General features: G+C 51.3%; 2 protein-coding genes across 2 annotated transcripts; both read left to right on the forward strand.

Moving 5' to 3' along the window:
* The first annotated feature begins 337 nt into the window (after positions 1–337).
* LOC140364314 (bucky ball-like) lies at positions 338–8,472 on the forward strand. Its single transcript, XM_072450412.1, has 6 exons — positions 338–386; positions 1,066–1,218; positions 4,065–5,190; positions 6,084–6,292; positions 8,268–8,342; positions 8,415–8,472. The coding sequence occupies exons 1-6, from the start codon at positions 380–382 to the stop codon at positions 8,441–8,443; spliced, it is 1,599 nt and encodes a 532-aa protein (XP_072306513.1). The 5' UTR covers positions 338–379; the 3' UTR covers positions 8,444–8,472.
* A 2,340-nt stretch (positions 8,473–10,812) lies between these two features.
* Positions 10,813–16,796, forward strand: buc2l (bucky ball 2-like). Its single transcript, XM_072451299.1, has 4 exons — positions 10,813–11,077; positions 12,351–14,237; positions 14,317–14,424; positions 16,689–16,796. Exons 1-4 carry the CDS (start codon positions 10,813–10,815, stop codon positions 16,715–16,717), a joined length of 2,289 nt encoding a protein of 762 aa, XP_072307400.1. The 3' UTR covers positions 16,718–16,796.
* The last annotated feature ends 2,865 nt before the right edge of the window (positions 16,797–19,661 follow it).

A 19,661-nucleotide genomic window follows, 5' to 3' on the forward strand; every position in this document is an offset into this window, starting at 1 on the left:
TGGAACAGCTCAGTCCAAGGAGTTAAACTCATGAGAACTATAACTGACTTTGGATTCATAAAATGTCTTTGAACATGACTTAAACATGTTTACTTGAAATATACATTTATTTTTTACTTGTGTATGTCGGACCGCTGCCCTGTCTGGTGGTCCCTGAAGCGGCCGCAGGGGCCGCGGAGGTCACGGGGGCCACGGGAGACGCGGGGGCCACAGGGGCCGCAGGTGACGCGTATTTCACTGATTTCCTTCGCGTTTCACAGATTTTTTGGAGAAACGGCCCATGTGAGCGGCCCGGACGCGTTTGTGTCTGATTATATCCGGGAAACGGACCCGGGAGAAGAGTTTTAATCATAAAAAGCAGGAAAAACACGAGACGAAAATGGAAGGTAGTTCTGAGAGCTATTTAACATTTAATTTTTACGTTTATGGGTCATATTTACTTAAAAGTTAACACATCTTTTGGGTATTGAAAACATTCACACTTTTAAAAATGTGAAAGTCTTGAAATGAAAATGACATTAGCTGCAATGACAAATCCTTTATTAAAATGATGAATGCGAGAAACGGAATCATATTTTGTGGCACTTAATTTGTACTTAAACAAAAATGTTCTGCTAATGTATGAAAAATACTATAGTCACTAGTTAATAATGAGGGGTTTTATAATGTTAGCGATTATTGTGAGGAAAAAACGACACGATCTAATGATTTTTTTACAATTACTGATACCAAGCGACGCTTAATACGTTTTAGAAGCATTTTAAATAACTATTTTGCAAAGATGTATTTTATTTTTCTGTATTTTAAGTTATTTTAACTGACTGTTTAAAATGTGACTTTTAATGACATTAATACTTTCTCATTATGAATAAGTACACTGGAAGAGAACATCGCTTTATCTTTTAAAGGATTATATAAAATGCAGTGGGAACAATTGCCTACATTTTTATCTTTATCTCACAATATTATTTACAGTTCCATTTGTGTGTTTGTCCTGAACTGAGGCGAAAAGCCTCATTATGATGCTGTATTCTGACTTGTGCATGTGACTGCTCTGTCCTGTAGATGGCAGTAAAGCTCCAGACGCGATGGGCAGCGGGGGGCAGCAGAGGACCCACCAGAGACCCTTCTTCTACGTCCAGCCCCCGTCTCAGCCCTACTACATGTACCAGCAGTGGCAGATGAACAACCCTTATGGACAGTACGGGCTGCCGGGAGGTAACGGCTAGAGACGCCTCCTTTTATACCAAAGTTTCACAAAGAACATATTTGCTGCTTTTAAAAGGCTTGTAAAAATGTCCGTTTATGTTATTAATGTGAAAATCTGTATGAGTATTAGCGTATTATGACGAGCAGCGTCTAGTTATGCCGCTCTTGACTGTATAACCAGCTTGTACCGCATTATTCATTATAAACAGAGTGTGCTTTGTGTAAGTCCAGTTCTGCTCCCTCATTAAAACCATCTTTTTATGGCCAGTTCATGCATAAACACCATATATTTCGTCGGGTGTACCAGTAATTGTCGAGTTTTGTGCCCTCTGATCACTGCTCCGTGTTGGGCTGGTGAAAGTCAAGATATTTCAGATGGAAGTGACAGTCTAACGTGATATTCTGCATCACAGGCAATATTTATGTCGTTTCTGAATATTAATGAGCTCAACTCGATGTTTTTAGTGCTTGGCGCAAATAAAGTGAAGGTGGACCAATCACAGGGCAGTATTGTTCTTGGGGCGGAGCCAAAGGTGAAACGCCTATTTTGGGCTCGATGCTGACGGAGCCTGTTTTTGAACTCGCACATCGAGGCGGTAAAGATTTCTGCGCTTTTTTCTGAATTCATTATTGAATTTTGGAGCTTGAATTCAACAAAGTTTAGTTTTGTCTTTGTTTAGTTTTCTCCCGATTGTTTTCTCCCGATTGTTCCGCTGTCGAGACGATTTGACGGGATTCAAATATTCATCGTGACGTTCAGCCTTTTCCAGACGGCTTTCAGCGAGAGCCTTTCCAGAGGGAGAAATTCAGTCAATCTTGATCAGAGAAACAGTCGGTTGATATAATTAGGCCTCATTTTGATCATTTTCCACAAACAATGTCCTTTTAAGTTGACTACAAATGTCCCCCACTGTTTTGACACAAACCTGTGAAAGAAATGTCCTCTTTGCGTTTAAGTGTTAGAAATAAAAACCTTGAGATGGATCATTTGTTTGGCCTAAAGAATCTTAGGCTAAAGATTGGCCCTCGTCGTGCCTTGAGTGTCCGTCGTGTCTTGAGTGTCCGTCGTGCCTTGAGTGTCCGTCGTGCCTTGAGTGTCCGTCGTGCCTTGAGTGTCCGTCGTGTCTTGAGTGTCCGTCGTGTCTTGAGTGTCCGTCGTGTCTTGAGTGTCCGTCGTGTCTTGAGTGTCCGTCGTGTCTTGAGTGTCCGTCGTGTCTTGAGTGTCCGTCGTGTCTTGAGTGTCCGTCGTGTCTTGAGTGTCCGTCGTGTCTTGAGTGTCCGTCGTGTCTTGAGTGTCCGTCGTGTCTTGAGTGTCCGTCGTGTCTTGAGTGTCCGTCGTGTCTTGAGTGTCCGTCGTGTCTTGAGTGTCCGTCGTGTCTTGAGTGTCCGTCGTGTCTTGAGTGTCCGTCGTGTCTTGAGTGTTCGTCTTGAGTGTCCGTCGTGCCTTGAGTGTCCGTCGTGTCTTGAGTGTCCGTCGTGTCTTGAGTGTCCGTCGTGTCTTGAGTGTCCGTCGTGCCTTGAGTGTCCGTCGTGCCTTGAGTGTCCGTCGTGCCTTGAGTGTCCGTCGTGCCTTGAGTGTCCGTCGTGCCTTGAGTGTCCGTCGTGTCTTGAGTGTCCGTCGTGTCTTGAGTGTTCGTCTTGAGTGTCCGTCGTGTCTTGAGTGTCCGTCGTGCCTTGAGTGTCCGTCGTGCCTTGAGTGTCCGTCGTGTCTTGAGTGTTCGTCTTGAGTGTCCGTCGTGTCTTGAGTGTCCGTCGTGCCTTGAGTGTCCGTCGTGCCTTGAGTGTCCGTCGTGCCTTGAGTGTCCGTCGTGCCTTGAGTGTCCGTCGTGTCTTGAGTGTTCGTCTTGAGTGTCCGTCGTGTCTTGAGTGTCCGTCGTGCCTTGAGTGTCCGTCGTGTCTTGAGTGTCCGTCGTGTCTTGAGTGTCCGTCGTGTCTTGAGTGTCCGTCGTGCCTTGAGTGTCCGTCGTGTCTTGAGTGTCCGTCGTGTCTTGAGTGTCCGTCGTGTCTTGAGTGTCCGTCGTGTCTTGAGTGTCCGTCGTGTCTTGAGTGTCCGTCGTGTCTTGAGTGTCCGTCGTGTCTTGAGTGTCCGTCGTGTCTTGAGTGTCCGTCGTGTCTTGAGTGTCCGTCGTGTCTTGAGTGTCCGTCGTGTCTTGAGTGTCCGTCGTGTCTTGAGTGTCCGTCGTGTCTTGAGTGTCCGTCGTGTCTTGAGTGTCCGTCGTGTCTTGAGTGTCCGTCGTGTCTTGAGTGTCCGTCGTGTCTTGAGTGTCCGTCGTGTCTTGAGTGTCCGTCGTGTCTTGAGTGTCCGTCGTGTCTTGAGTGTCCGTCGTGTCTTGAGTGTCCGTCGTGTCTTGAGTGTCCGTCGTGTCTTGAGTGTCCGTCGTGTCTTGAGTGTCCGTCGTGTCTTGAGTGTCCGTCGTGTCTTGAGTGTCCGTCGTGTCTTGAGTGTCCGTCGTGTCTTGAGTGTCCGTCGTGTCTTGAGTGTCCGTCGTGTCTTGAGTGTCCGTCGTGTCTTGAGTGTCCGTCGTGTCTTGAGTGTCCGTCGTGTCTTGAGTGTCCGTCGTGTCTTGAGTGTCCGTCGTGTCTTGAGTGTCCGTCGTGTCTTGAGTGTCCGTCGTGTCTTGAGTGTCCGTCGTGTCTTGAGTGTCCGTCGTGTCTTGAGTGTCCGTCGTGTCTTGAGTGTCCGTCGTGTCTTGAGTGTCCGTCGTGTCTTGAGTGTCCGTCGTGTCTTGAGTGTCCGTCGTGTCTTGAGGGTCCGTCGTGTCTTGAGGGTCCGTCGTGTCTTGAGTGTCCGTCGTGTCTTGAGGGTTCGTCGTGTTGACCACGTTGTATTTGCGTTTCCTTCGTTTCCTTCACAGGTTTCAACTTCGGTCGCCCTTGCCCAAACCCGTACCAGTACATGCAGTACCCGGGCTTCGTTTTCCCGCAGGCGCCGCTCTACCCGGTGGACTACCGCCGCATGTTCGAGCCCCGCTTCCCCGCCCCTCACTGGGACAACTTCGCCCGCCACCAGCCGCCGCCGCCGCCGCCCCCTGGACACCGAGAGACCGCCTGCTCAGAAGCGCAGACCGACCCGAGCGACGCCATCACCAAGCTCATCGAGTGCCTGGACAAAATGCAAGCCGGCGAATGCCAAGGGGCGGACCGCGAGCTGGATTCGGGCGTGGCGTCGCAGTCGTCCGCCATGTTCTCGCCCGCGGAGGAGAAGAGGGGGGAACGGCAAACTGTCTGCCACGACGCGGGCAGAAACGAAAGCTGCCTGGAGACGCCGAGGTCGACCTTTTCCACGCTCGCGGTCTACAACGGCGATTCGAGCCACAGGAGTCTGGACGCGTCCTCTCCGCGAGGATGCTGGGCGGGAGACGCCGAAGAGGAACTGCCGCTTGACAGCTCGTCTATGCAAGAGGAAAGCGACGAGAAGGCTGCCGAGGAGCAAGTCGTGCCCATCGAAGACGTCGCGGGTATTCAAACAGATACCGCCGCGACGGATCAGAACGTACAGACTTGTGACGTGTTAAACGAGCAACAAAAATGTGATGAAGCTGTCGATCTAGAGGAAAAAGTGGCCTCCAAGGATCTCCAAATAGACTTAAGTTTCCAGATTCTAAAGTTGCCGTTTGAGTTGGCGTCGGAGGCGAAAGGGATCGGCCGTCTTGCCCGGGATCCGTATTGCTACAACTACCTGTCGATGCAGTCGACGCACGAGCGACTGAGCGTCCTGAGCCCGTCGTTGGACGAGCTCTCCTCCAGAGACGAGATGTTCTCCACGGATCTGGATGAGGTGGAGCTGATTCCGAGGCACGTGTACGCCGGCGGCAGGAGGCTGGCGGCGGAGGAGGTGGACGAGATCTGGGCCATCGGGTCGAAGAGGTTTGTGTGCGCCTGCTGCGGGAAGGGCCTGCCCAGGGGAGCGGCTGCCAGGAGCAAAGGCCACTGCACCAAGATGTACCTGGATGAGGGGCTGGACTCAGACGACGACCCGAGGTAAAAGCACTCCAGAATGACGTCTGTTTGATAGAAAGGAAATAATTTTACTTTAACTCTAACTTTATCGGCGATCGAAGTGAAAATTTGTCTTTGGTTCATGACACAATCCAAACTTCAATAAATACAAGTTATTAAAAGTCTGCTGCATATAAATATAAAGAGATCAAATAAAGTGACAGCGTTTGGGACTAATGAACCTCCGTACACCTTCGTCGTCCTTAAGGGCGATGAAGGTCTTGTATCGACGTCCTGAGCTCTGGTGAAGGGCGTGGCCAAAGAGACAAATGGAGCTTCACCAATTCAGTTTTTACGGTTCAGTTTGTTCTTGAGAGATAGAAAACGACAACACTTTCGATCAGGCTGACATCGAAGCCGCCGAGTCTTTGGTTGCGTTTTATAAATTTACTCCACATTTAGTTTGACATGAAGCCTTTCATTGCTGTGAGTTCAAAGACACTCGCTGTGTTTTTAGTGAAAACTGGGTCAGATGACACAAACTAATCAAATCTGTACAGTTGAACCTTATTTCCAATGTTTTGTAACGGTCATGTTGTTTTGGGGGGTCCGCACCTGAGTTGAAGCTCACGCTCTAATCAAAAAGACCAACTATTTTATACTTTATCCTGTGGTAATAATAAAACATACAATGAAAAACGATGTGGTAAAATGATTTCAACTCTAAAAACTAAAAAGTGAAGTTGGATTTTATTCTTAAACAACTTCCAGATTCGGGACCCCAATAAACGACTGTGATTGACACATTTATAAACTAATAAATGATGAACCCGGTGCCGTGTTGGTCCTGGGGTCGGTCATAACGAGGGGCTTTCTCCTTTGCCCCCGGCGTCAAGGTCGTTAATGATCACCTCGTTTTCCTGCGTTGGCTTCAGGTACGGACGAGGTGAGCAGCCCGTTCGAGTGGTGGTCCGGAAACACACGGGCGCCAGGAAGACTCAGCCCCTCCCCCCGAGACTCACAAAGTCCTGGTCCAGGCGAGGACCCACCAGAGACCCGGCTGAACCCACCGACCAGAACCAGGAGAGGGGAGACGCCCAGGAAGAGGAGGGCACAGAGAAGGAGCGCCACAGGGTCTGCCCGGGTAAGAGGGGGGCACAGGGTCTGCCTGGGTAAGAGGGGGGCACAGCGTCTGCCCGGGTAAGAGGGGGGCACAGGGTCTGCCCGGGTAAGAGGGGGGGCACAGGGTCTGCCCGGGTAAGAGGGGGGGCACAGGGTCTGCCCGGGTAAGAGGGGGGGCACAGGGTCTGCCCGGGTAAGAGGGGGGGCACAGGGTCTGCCCGGGTAAGAGGGGGGGCACAGGGTCTGCCCGGGTAAGAGGGGGGGCACAGGGTCTGCCCGGGTAAGAGGGGGGGCACAGGGTCTGCCCGGGTAAGAGGGGGGCACAGGGTCTGCCCGGGTAAGAGGGGGGGCACAGGGTCTGCCCGGGTAAGAGGGGGGGGCACAGGGTCTGCCCGGCTAAGAGGGGGGGCACAGGGTCTGCCCGGGTAAGAGGGGGGGCACAGGGTCTGCCCGGGTAAGAGGGGGGCACAGGGTCTGCCCGGGTAAGAGGGGGGCACAGGGTCTGCCCGGGTAAGAGGGGGGGCACAGGGTCTGCCCGGGTAAGAGGGGGGGCACAGGGTCTGCCCGGGTAAGAGGGGGGGGCACAGGGTCTGCCCGGGTAAGAGGGGGGGGCACAGGGTCTGCCCGGGTAAGAGGGGGGGGCACAGGGTCTGCCCGGGTAAGAGGGGGGGGCACAGGGTCTGCCCGGGTAAGAGGGGGGGCACAGGGTCTGCCCGGGTAAGAGGGGGGCACAGGGTCTGCCCGGGTAAGAGGGGGGCACAGGGTCTGCCCGGGTAAGAGGGGGGCACAGGGTCTGCCCGGGTAAGAGGGAGGCACAGGGTCTGCCCGGGTAAGAGGGGGGCACAGGGTCTGCCCGGGTAAGAGCTGAAGGGTCTTTAAGGTGGACGGGTCGGAGCTGAAGGGTCTTTAAGGTGGACGGGTCGGAGCTGAAGGGTCTTTAAGGTGGACGGGTCGGAGCTGAAGGGTCTTTAAGGTGGACGGGTCGGAGCTGAAGGGTCTTTAAGGTGGACGGGTCGGAGCTGAAGGGTCTTTAAGGTGGACGGGTCGGAGCTGAACGGTCTTTAAGGTGGACGGGTCGGAGTTGAACACGTCAGAAGAACTAAACGTTGACCTTGCGTCTCCGCAGAGCGTCCGTCTAGAGATGAGCCGGCGTCTGAGCAGGGCAGATGGAGCGCCGCCGCGGTGAGACGGAAGAACAACGCCCTGCCGCCGCGACAAGGTTCAGACAAACACTCAAACTGATGGAAATGTTCTGAGCAGCAGCATTTACACCCTCCTGAGCTCTGATTGGTCCTGCGCTCAAGGGGGAGGAGTTATACCTGAAACTCGCCCTGTCCTTGTTCACAACAGATGGTTTCAGGCCCTCAGTTTGGGCCTTTTGAGGTTCTGTTCTTGGCGCTGTATCATTTCTTTTTCTGTGGAACATTTGATCTGATTTTGATTTCTGCCGAGGTTTTATGAGGTGGTTATAGACTGAGGGGAGGTTGTGTCTCAGACATTCTCATTTAAAGAAAGGTTTTTCCTTTTTTAAAAACAAATATCAGTTTTGTCCAGTGTATATGTCCTGTTTAGTCCAAGGTCGTATTTGACGAAGCAGAACTAAGTCACTTTGGTGATAGAGCGCCCCCTGCAGCTTCCTTGTGAAAATAGTCAAAAGATTCCCCCCCCCCTTTTATCATAATAAGATATAGTATAATCACAACAAAACATTTCACATTGCCAAATATAAAAAAAAAGAGCCAGGGTTTCTCAGGAGAGTTGTCTTCAAGGCTTTCCGTCTAAAGACAGCAGGGGGCGCACCTCAAACACGCATGAGACCATCACAGGGGCTTAAAAGACATTGAATCAGGTCAAATGTAATTTTGTTCTGATTTTTGTTCTGGCTTTTCTTTTTTCCTGCTTAAATTGTTTCCCACAGTCTTCAAACATGTGATTTATCTGATTACTCTTCATTTGCATATTAAACTGGCTGACTCTTGGTGTTCCTCTTGGTTCAGAGCTGCCTCAGAGGAAGGTGATGTACCACAGACCCAGAGACGACGAGGACGAGCCGCCGCCGCCCTGGGACAGAGGTCTGATGATTATAATATTGATGTGGATTAATTACAGGAAAATGAAATAAACTGCTTCCAAATGTGTCCCAGGCGCCGCCATGAGGGACGCTCAGTGTTGACGTCCCCAACCCAAGTGAAGTTTAACTGTGAGTGCGGTTTATGAAGCACATTTAAAACTAAAGCAATATAAAGTAATAGTTGCTAAAAGCCAGTGCAAACAAAAGGGGGACATCTGTGACTTCAAGATGAATCTGTATATTAGCTCTTTTCTGATTATATACTTTTAATAATCCCCCAAAAAACATTGATTACTACACAAGCACATAATGTATATCTTAAATGATTTGAAAATGTCCTGAGAAAAGTAAAAGAATCTGCCTTTTGAGGAGGATATTCCCGTTTGCAGAAATATATTTGGTTTCTTCCAATCGACATTTAAACAAAAATCCTTTAATTGTATATTTATTCTATGTTTGTATATATTTGTATTTTACATGTACTCTTCAGCGTGCGTGTCATGTCGCATCGTCGCAGAAGCTCATTCTTAGTTAATGAAATGTGTTTTCTTGATGAACCCCTTGTTGTGATGAACCCCTTGTTGTTTTCTCTTTCAGGCCCCCAAAGGCTGAAGATGGGGTTACATTTGTGGCACGAGGTGAAGCGCACGGCACACGAGGCGTATTTAGGTTTAAAAGATGAATAAATATAAAGTATAGATTTCTGCAGAGACACTGCCTTGGCACGATTCATATGAAGTCACAGACGGGACGAGGAGGTGAGCCGCTGGGGGCGGAGTCAATAAAGATCAATAAAGATGGAATATCTTGTGTCTTTTGTGAGTGAAACATGTGACGTGTTTAGTATTGATTCTTCTGGCAGTAAATTATGTTTAATTTAATGACGAGGTTTGATCTGTGAAAGTCATTCTTCCAGTGACTCATGAACAAGCTTGAGGTCGCACTGAGGTCGCACTGAGGTCGCACTGAGGTCGCACTGAGGTCGCTCTGAGGTCGCACTGTTTTTATCGTTCAATTGAGGCTTCAGTGTTTTCACCCACCCCCTAGCCCCGCCCACATCCACATTTTTCTTCACATAAGCTAAATGACGAGTCTGTAAATCATCTCTGGATTTCTCTGCGTTTCTTCAGCTAATCACGATCAGTACAAGTGACAACTTTCCAGTTGATTAGGTGTAATTCCCACTGCAGCCAGTAAATGGCACCAAACGCAGTGCTGCAGATGAATTTAGTTTCATAAGCAGTTTGTATGTTCTGAAACATGAAATGCCAAACTAAAGGACTTGTGAGGGAGTGAGGCACTGAGGGGCTAAAATGGCTTAGGAAAACTCAGAGGCCAAAAATCATGTCCAAAAAGTGGATTTTTGGACATGATTTTCTGGAGCCTCTGTGAAGCTGACCCTCTGTGAAGCTGAGCCTCTGGAGCCTCTGTGAAGCTGACCCTCTGGAGCCTCTGTGAAGCTGACCCTCTGTGAAGCTGACCCTCTGGAGCCTCTGTGAAGCTGAGCCTCTGTGAAGCTGACCCTCTGGAGCCTCTGTGAAGCTGAGCCTCTGTGAAGCTGACCCTCTGGAGCCTCTGTGAAGCTGACCCTCTGGAGCCTCTGTGAAGCTGACCCTCTGGAGCCTCTGTGAAGCTGACCCTCTGTGAAGCTGACCCTCTGGAGCCTCTGTGAAGCTGACCCTCTGGAGCCTCTGTGAAGCTGACCCTCTGGAGCCTCTGTGAAGCTGAGCCTCTGAAGCTAAGCCTCTGTGAAGCTGAGCCTCTGTGAAGCTGACCCTCTGGAGCCTCTGTGAAGCTGACCCTCTGGAGCCTCTGTGATGCTGACCCTCTGGACCCTCTGTGAAGCTGACCCTCTGGAGTCTCTGTGAAGCTGACCCTCTGGACCCTCTGTGAAGCTGACCCTCTGGACCCTCTGTGAAGCTGACCCTCTGGACCCTCTGTGATGCTGACCCTCTGGACCCTCTGTGATGCTGACCCTCTGGACCCTCTGTGAAGCTGACCCTCTGGACCCTCTGTGATGCTGACCCTCTGGACCCTCTGTGATGCTGACCCTGGAGGATCGGCTGATCGACTCGTCCTTTTAATTTTTCATTTTTGTTTCTGTGTTTGGAGACTAAACTGAGCCTGAGAATGATGGATTTGACAGAATGAGTGACAGCTCTGTATGTCCCACATGGAGAGTCTCTCTGATCAGATGTGGATGAAATGAGGGGCCAATGGGAGGGTATCTGACACAGAGGGGACCCGAGAGGCCCCTTATTGTTTGATAAACTGGGCCAATAAAAACGGTTTTAATTCTGTCACGTGCGCCACCTTCCACAGCCAATCAGAGGCGCCCCAGGGCCGCGCGTTAGGCCCGCGCGAGGCTGCCGCTCGTCCTAATCAAACCGCACAGACACGTGACCGGCCCGTTAGTTTGTCCTGGAAACTTTGAACACGTTTCAGACCAAACGTTCCTCCCGCGCCTCGTCATGGATCCGTTCACCGTGAACCAGCAGCAGCCGTACGTCCCGGGCCCGAGCACCACGCACGGGCCCGGCCAAAGCCACGGCCCCGGCGTGGCCCCGGGCCCCGGTGCGGCTCCGGGCCCGGGGCCGCACACGCATCATAAGCCGTTCTTCTACGTGCAGCCCCCGCAGCCGCAGTTCCTCCCGGTGCAGTGGCCGCTGCCGCTGGCCGTGCCGCTCAACTACGGCCCGAACTACGGGCCGTACTACGGAGGGTTCCCGGGGTTCGGTGAGTCTGTCACTTCAGAGTTCTGTTCGATTAACCGCGGATATAAAACGATCATTTAATAATGACATATTTCTGAAACACAAACTTTTATATCACAATAACATTATTAAAAGTATATGATTGTCATTTATATTCATCTTGAAGCCTTCAGTTATGCGTCAAACTTTTATTGTAAAATGTTCCTACAATTTAACTAAGTTTTATTAAAATTTAACATGTATAAATATTTTAGATTAAATAATACATAATTCTGTGTTTTACACCTCAGAGCAATATGAATATATTCACCATATTATTACTTGGACTATTCGACTGATAAAATAATATTTTGAAGTTCAAAAGTGTTTGTGGAAACGTTTGGCCTGAAGCTCCGCCCCCTCGTCCCACGTAAAGTCTCATCTTTTCTGGGGCGCGACATGAATTATATAAATCTGATATTTACATAGAAAACTAAATATTCCGTGTAATAAAACCTAACGTGTTTCTCTAGGTTGTAATATTTTGTATTCACACTGGGGAAAATGGAAAACTTGAATAAGATCCTGTATTAAAAAGTGCTTGAATTAAGTCATATTTATTTGGGTTTAGTTCTATTTTTACTGTCTTTAAATACAATTTGCCAATAAAACAATTTTTCTTATTTAAAGGCGGTATGGATGATTTTTCGGCGATTTGAGCACGCAGGCGGAAGTGCGCATGCGCACTCCCCCGTGCGGACCGATACAACACACACGTGCGTTTTTATTTTATGATTATTTATGATTTATGATTGATACGTGGCAGGACAAATGATGTATCCACGCCACGAGGAAATGTGAGAAAAAAATCGTCCATACCACCTTTAAGAGCAGGAGCATTTCAAGTGAGACAATCTTTTCTTTATTCTTAGTAAAACAATACATTTTAGAACCGTCAAAATCTACTCCTGAATTAAGTCGTATTTTCCCAGTGCAGATGTTGCTGTTGCAAAGTCACTTAACTGTGTTCAAGGACAAACTTTAAACATGTTTTTTAAATGTTGTCTTTATGGTTTAAGTCTAAGTTTTTACTGTCCAACTTGTTCCACTTTAACACTATTTGAAGTCTCTAAAACTCAGATTATTCTGGTGAAACGTTTATGATTGAACTTTTACTTTAAATTGTGACTAAATGTGTTTCATAGTAAAGACCTACTGGACATAAAAAGATCAACGACAATTGCCTCGTCTAGTCAAACTTGAAGCATCTTGATGTCACGTTCCCCTGACACTTGGCATGTGGTCGTCTCTTCCAGGGTTCGGTTTTCCGCTGATGCCGCACTTCCCGCCCGCCCCGTACGTGGAGGCGCCGGGCTTCGTGATGCCGCACACGCATCACCACCTCATGGACTACAGACGCATGCTCAACCCGCACTACTACCAGTCCATGGCCTACCACTCCAGACGCCTGCGCTATCAACAGAACGTGCCCGCGAGAGACGTGACCAGCTGCCAAGTCCAGACCGAACCCTTCCCTCCCGCTCAGTGCACCGGCTCAAACCCGTCGGAAACCTCCAAAGACTCCGCCAATCTTTCCACAGCCGCGTCCGTTCAGAAAGACGACGGCACTTTAGCGCTGAACGAGCTGGCGCCGGCGACACCCAACGCGACGCCGCAAAAAAGCGGCTTCGTGATCGAGACCTCGGAGGTGAGGATCGAATGTCGCGCGTCGCCGGCAGGTCTACAAGTTCTGCACGAAACGTCGGAGCTGTCCAGGAGATTCGCGCAGGATGTCGTCCATTGCAGTTCGATCGTCCAAAATAGTTCGATAGCAGACGAGAACCTGCCAATTGTCAACGCGGAAAGCGAAAACGACAAGTCTCCACAGCCGTGCCGGGATATTCTTCTAATCGTGAGTCCGAGCGCCAATGACGAAAGCGCTGAATCGGAAACCACGCTTACAAATCGTTCCAGGATCAAGACGGCCGCCGAAGTCGAGGCTATGCGCAACAGCAAAAATCTTAAAGTTGTACGTCTTCCGTTCAACGCAAAATACTTGGCGGAATTGCAACGAAATGAGTGTTCGGTTTGGTCTATGGACGACACTTTGGTGCCATCTCCCGAATATATAATGGATTCGTGCAACGAAGCTTTGCCCCGTGAAGTCCCGTCAACTGAAATGCTGATCACGAGAAAGGAGAACGTCCAAGACAAGGTCGTGCCGATTGCTCATCTGCCAGAAACGATGAGCGAAGAGTTGGAAGATATAGTCCCGACTTTTGAAAGGCCTATCGTCGAATCGCAGAGTCACGAAGTCTCCAAACGAGCTTACGTTTACAGCCAAATCTCTCCTAAAAGTTCACAAAACCTGCTGTCCGATGATTCTCCACTAGATGTCAACCTACAAGACCATCAAGACACCTCGTTTGAGTCTTTGCCGGCGTATCTGCCATCCGCAAGCTGGTTGGCTGATTTCGAAAGCGTCCGCTACCGCCGGATGCCGCCGACTCCTCAAAAGCTAAACAAGCAGACGTTCAGCAGAAGCTTCGACGTGCCGGAAAGACGCAGAAAGCTCGACGCGGAATTCAAAGAGGCGACTGCGATCCGGAAGCCAAAAGAAAGGTATAAACCCAAAGGAAAAGCGGACCGGAGGAGCTTGTCCGACCACGAATGCTGCGTCGGCCGAAGCTTCAACGAAAACTCGTTTGCGTCTCGCGCGACGAAGGGTCAGCGACTTTGCACCCGATGTTTGAGCAAGCAGCGGATGTACAAGACGTCCACGAGTCCCGCGCAGGTGCCGAAGCGCAAAGCGACGCCCTTCCAAGCGTGGAACGAGGCGATTCTGCCGACGTGCGACGCTTGCAAGGGGCACGCGGATAAACGCTTCGCCAGGAAAGGGTCGAGTCCCGACGCCAGGATGGAAATGGACGGGGAGCTGTCCGAAAACGGCTACAAGTGGCGACTGCTGGAGGAGATGAGGCGGGAGATGAAGAGGCCGCCGGCTTCCAAACGGCCAAACCGCGCGGAGAAGAGTTCGGGGAGTTACTCGAAGGCGAGGGAACGGGGCTGCGCCTGTGGAGAACCGCCGCAAAGCCAGTGGCACAGGATTTACCACTGTCCCCATGGAAACGCCATCAGGGGAACGGACGAGAACTGCGCCGCGGCGTCGAGCCAGGAGCTCGGCGCGCACACGTGGCAAACGGGTGAGTCCGGTCACCGTTATCGCTCCTGAACGGGTCAACGTGGTCGTTTAATGTTGACGCGTCATTCTGTCTCTCACAGAAAAGCTCTGGAAATCGACTCCCGGACGCAACGTTGAAAGTTTAAAAAATGATTTAACACGAGCACATCACCTGAACCTGCACAAGAAATCACTTCCACTCTCACAGGGTAAGACGACGACTCCCGACGACTCTCCCGACGATGCTCGCTCTGACTCTCGTGGTGGTGGCTGGCTCTCGCGTCTCTCTCTCTCGCCGCGGCTCTGGCTCTTGCGGTGGCTCACGGCTCTGACTCTTGCGGTGGTGGTGATGGCTCGCTCTGACTCTCGCGGTGGAGGCTGGCTCTCGCGTCTCTCTCTCTCGCCGCGGCTCTGGCTCTCGCGGCGGTTCATGGCTCTTGCGGTGGCTCACGGCTCTGACTCTCGTGGTGGTGGTGATGGCTCGCTCTGACTCTCACAGTGGCGGTGGTGGCTCGCTCTGACTCTCGTGGTGGTGGCTGGCTCTCGCGTCTCTCTCTCTCGCCGCGGCTCTGGCTCTTGCGGTGGCTCACGGCTCTGACTCTTGCGGTGGTGGTGATGGCTCGCTCTGACTCTCACAGTGGCGGTGGTGGCTCGCTCTGACTCTCGTGGTGGTGGCTCGCTCTGACTCTCGCGGTGGTGGCTCGCTCTGACTCTCGTGGTGGTGGCTCGCTCTGACTCTCGTGGTGGTGGCTCGCTCTGACTCTCGCGGTGGAGGCTGGCTCTCGCGTCTCTCTCTCTCGCCGCGGCTCTGGCTCTCGCGGCGGTTCATGGCTCTTGCGGTGGCTCACGGCTCTGACTCTCGTGATGGTGGTGATGGCTCGCTCTGACTCTCACAGTGGCGGTGGTGGCTCGCTCTGACTCTCGTGGTGGTGGCTGGCTCTCGCGTCTCTCTCTCTCGCCGCGGCTCTGGCTCTTGCGGTGGCTCACGGCTCTGACTCTTGCGGTGGTGGTGATGGCTCGCTCTGACTCTCGCGGTGGAGGCTGGCTCTCGCGTCTCTCTCTCTCGCCGCGGCTCTGGCTCTCGCGGCGGTTCATGGCTCTTGCGGTGGCTCACGGCTCTGACTCTCGTGGTGGTGGTGATGGCTCGCTCTGACTCTCACAGTGGCGGTGGTGGCTCGCTCTGACTCTCGTGGTGGTGGCTGGCTCTCGCGTCTCTCTCTCTCGCCGCGGCTCTGGCTCTTGCGGTGGCTCACGGCTCTGACTCTTGCGGTGGTGGTGATGGCTCGCTCTGACTCTCACAGTGGCGGTGGTGGCTCGCTCTGACTCTCGTGGTGGTGGCTCGCTCTGACTCTCGCGGTGGTGGCTCGCTCTGACTCTCGTGGTGGTGGCTCGCTCTGACTCTCGCGGTGGAGGCTGGCTCTCGCGTCTCTCTCTCTCGCCGCGGCTCTGGCTCTCGCGGCGGTTCATGGCTCTTGCGGTGGCTCACGGCTCTGACTCTCGTGATGGTGGTGATGGCTCGCTCTGACTCTCACAGTGGCGGTGGTGGCTCGCTCTGACTCTCGTGGTGGTGGCTGGCTCTCGCGTCTCTCTCTCTCGCCGCGGCTCTGGCTCTTGCGGTGGCTCACGGCTCTGACTCTTGCGGTGGTGGTGATGGCTCGCTCTGACTCTCGCGGTGGAGGCTGGCTCTCGCGTCTCTCTCTCTCGCCGCGGCTCTGGCTCTCGCGGCGGTTCATGGCTCTTGCGGTGGCTCACGGCTCTGACTCTCGTGGTGGTGGTGATGGCTCGCTCTGACTCTCACAGTGGCGGTGGTGGCTCGCTCTGACTCTCGTGGTGGTGGCTGGCTCTCGCGTCTCTCTCTCTCGCCGCGGCTCTGGCTCTTGCGGTGGCTCACGGCTCTGACTCTTGCGGTGGTGGTGATGGCTCGCTCTGACTCTCACAGTGGCGGTGGTGGCTCGCTCTGACTCTCGTGGTGGTGGCTCGCTCTGACTCTCGCGGTGGTGGCTCGCTCTGACTCTCGCGGTGGAGGCTGGCTCTCGCGTCTCTCTCTCTCGCCGCGGCTCTGGCTCTCGCGGCGGTTCATGGCTCTTGCGGTGGCTCACGGCTCTGACTCTCGTGGTGGTGGTGATGGCTCGCTCTGACTCTCACAGTGGCGGTGGTGGCTCGCTCTGACTCTCGTGGTGGTGGCTGGCTCTCGCGTCTCTCTCTCTCGCCGCGGCTCTGGCTCTTGCGGTGGCTCACGGCTCTGACTCTTGCGGTGGTGGTGATGGCTCGCTCTGACTCTCACAGTGGCGGTGGTGGCTCGCTCTGACTCTCGTGGTGGTGGCTCGCTCTGACTCTCGTGGTGGTGGCTCGCTCTGACTCTCGCGGTGGAGGCTGGCTCTCGCGTCTCTCTCTCTCGCCGCGGCGGTTCATGGCTCTGGTGGTGGCTCGCTGCAGTCTAAGTGCTAATGGAGGTTGTGGTTGTGTGTTCCAGGGACCCACAGGAAAGACACTCGGTGCTGACTTTACACAAAACTCAAGTGAAAACACTTTTTTAACAAAACTCCACTTAATTTATTTCCACTTTGTACAAACTCACAAAAGTCACTATTTATTACCAAAGAATAAACACTTTGACTATAATAAACTTGTCTCGTTCTTTCTAATGTGTCGAGTGCATCACAAGCGTCAGGCCACAAGATGGAGCCGTTTCAATGTGGGAATGTTCTGGGAAAGAAAGTTTTATAAACGCTGAGGCTCAAAGTGAGACTCCAGGAGGAAGTGTTGATGCTGTATTAGTTTCCCAAACAATTTGTTAAATCTTAAAAATAAAATAAAATGTCTTTATTAATGTATTTATTTCAATTGTGTAATGTATATTTTTTTAATTAAATGATCTTATTTTCTCAATCACAGCCGTTAATATGTGGCCGTCTCTAATATTCGTGTAAGTTTCATAATTATAATGTAATTGACTTCAGATTAACAGTATTCAGTGCTTCACTTGTTTTTTTTCTTGTTTGTCATGGACAATCTGCTCCTTTTATGGTGAAAACATCACTCAAGAGGCGGGGCTTGTGTTGAAGAGGCGGGGCTTGTGTTGAAGAGGCGGGGCTTGTTCTTAAGAGGCGGGGCTTGTTCTGAAGAGGTGGGGCTTGTGTTGAAGAGGCGGGGCTAGTTCTGAAGAGGAGGAGCTTGTGCTGAAGAGGTGGGGCTTGTGTTGAAGAGGCGGGGCTAGTTCTGAAGGGGAGCTTGTGTTGAAGAGGCGGGGCTAGTTCTGAAGAGGAGGAGCTTGTGCTGAAGAGGTGGGGCTTGTGTTGAAGAGGCGGGGCTAGTTCTGAAGAGGAGGAGCTTGTTCTGAAGAGGTGGGGCTTGTGTTGAAGAGGCGGGGCTAGTTCTGAAGAGGAGCTTGTGTTGAAGAGGCGGGGCTTGTTCTGAAGAGGAGGAGCTTGTGCTGAAGAGGCGGGGCTTGTTCTGAAGAGGAGGAGCTTGTGCTGAAGAGGCGGGGCTTGTGCTGAAGAGGCGGGGCTAGTTCTGAAGAGGAGCTTGTGCTGAAGAGGCGGGGCTTGTTCTGAAGAGGAGGAGCTTGTGCTGAAGAGGCGGGGCTTGTGCTGAAGAGGCGGGGCTTGTGCTGAAGAGGCGGGGCTTAGCAATTCTCCAGTTTTGAGCAAGCAGTTGCTGGATCTGTTTGAATTGAGCACTTTTAGATCAGTTTTACAGTTTACACTGAACTAAATGTAAGACGATGATTTACTTCTGTTATAGTGGAATAATAAGTACTTTAAAGTCTCTAAACTATGAACACAAGTCAAATTTGAACATTTGGCATTTTTCTTTCTTTTTCGCTCAATGAGGCGCTCAAACCTGAGATGAGAGCGGAAGACATTTTGTCCCACACTTTGTCTCGTTTCCTTATTTAATCGTGACTTGTAGAAGATAAAACACATTTTCATGATCGTTCTCTGGTCTTTAAACTCTAAAACACGATAAACGACCTTTTTATAACGAAAACCGTGACATTAAATGAAAACCTCATTCAGTCGATGCCTCAGAGTAAAATAGAACTTGGATTCAGAGTGATCCTCTGTATTTTTAATGCCTCTTCTCTCTGATCTTCGTTTCTCCTTACGTTTGTCAAACTGCGGTGCACGCGCCCGAAGCCCGATCTCCCGCGCCGCTCCTTCCACCTCAGATCTATCTCCTCCTAATCCTCGACCTTTTTCCTCCTTGTTTCCTGCAAAGAGGATTAGAAGAGGCGTGACCGGGCGAGACGCCTCCCAATGAGCTTTGTGTGGCAAAATCGTGAACATGCGCGGTCGCAAACGCTCAAACGACTCCAGTTGTTGTTGTGTCCTTCGGCAAGACATTTCCCCCCCGACTTGCCCCTATTCAACATGTTTAGAATGAAATCTTGATGCGAGTCGTTCAGATTTTACTCCCCGTTTATGGACTTCTGCTCGGACTTCTGCTAAGACTTCTGCTCAGACTTCTGCTCAGACTTCTGCTCAGACTTCTGCTCAGACTTCTGCTCGGACTTCTGCTCAGACTTCTGCTCAGACTTCTGCTCAGACTTCTGCTCAGACTTCTGCTCAGACTTCTGCTCGGACTTCTGCTCAGACTTCTGCTCAGACTTCTGCTCAGACTTCTGCTCAGACTTCTGCTCAGACTTCTGCTCAGACTTCTGCTCAGTGTGTTTTTGAGCAGTAAAAACGTCCAATAATTCAATGGACTCGAGCTGCAGTCGATGCGTTTAATGCTTCACTCTGGAACATTCTCTGAGGAGGAGGAGTTCCATACTGTGGAATACTGTCGACAAAGCCACAACATTTCCATGGAAACGAGCAGGAGAGTCGGGTTTGTGGAGGTGCGAGTCCATTAAAGGTCACACACTGGGCCTAAAATAACATAAAACCGTTTTCTATATTTTATTCCGTCACTAAAGTCGTATTTATGAAGCTTTAAGTTTATTCTTTCCATCGCAGTGTTGGGTTGGCCGCCGAAGGCGCCGAGGTTACCCACAATCCCCCGCTGCAGATTAGATTTTCCCGCCTCTAAACGGGTTTATTTGCGCGCGGCTTCTGAAGGTCACTGATCCGCAACTCGATTTCACCTCCGTTTCATCCCCTCGGAAAGTGAATATGATCCGATTACGCAACGAGACCGAGACGGACGATTCGGGATCTGACGCGGCTCGTGCTGAGTGAAGGTGCAGAAGAGGGCGTGGCCTGTGGAGTTTTGTGTTTTGCCATAAACCGGGCTCGTGACGTGTTGAAGTGGTTTCTTCAGATGCACCTTCAGGTTAAGAGGTCCCTGTAAACCATGTGTGTGACACACGTGTGTGACACATGTGTGACACACATGTGTCACACACGTGTGTCACACATGTGTGTGTGACACATGTGTGACACATGTGTCACACACACGTGTGTGACACATGTGTGACACACATGTGTCACACATGTGTGAC

The sequence above is a fragment of the Eucyclogobius newberryi genome, unplaced genomic scaffold (assembly GCF_026437365.1).
Source record: "Eucyclogobius newberryi isolate DKJ021-1_F unplaced genomic scaffold, fEucNew1.0.hap1 SCAF_18, whole genome shotgun sequence".
NCBI classification, from domain to species: Eukaryota; Metazoa; Chordata; class Actinopteri; order Gobiiformes; family Gobiidae; genus Eucyclogobius; species Eucyclogobius newberryi.

What these genes read in the sequence shown, in the direction of transcription:
- LOC140364314 (XM_072450412.1), top strand. An exon ending in ACAGTACGGGCTGCCGGGAG is followed by an intron (nt 1,219 to 4,064) that starts GTAACGGCTAGA and finishes TTTCCTTCACAG; the next exon opens with GTTTCAACTTCGGTCGCCCT. An exon ending in GCCGCCGCCCTGGGACAGAG is followed by an intron (nt 8,343 to 8,414) that starts GTCTGATGATTA and finishes AATGTGTCCCAG; the next exon opens with GCGCCGCCATGAGGGACGCT.
- buc2l (XM_072451299.1), top strand. Translation starts at nt 10,813, where the DNA reads ATGGATCCGTTCACCGTGAACCAGCAGCAGCCGTACGTCCCGGGCCCG. An exon ending in CGCGCACACGTGGCAAACGG is followed by an intron (nt 14,238 to 14,316) that starts GTGAGTCCGGTC and finishes TGTCTCTCACAG; the next exon opens with AAAAGCTCTGGAAATCGACT. An exon ending in ATCACTTCCACTCTCACAGG is followed by an intron (nt 14,425 to 16,688) that starts GTAAGACGACGA and finishes TGTGTGTTCCAG; the next exon opens with GGACCCACAGGAAAGACACT.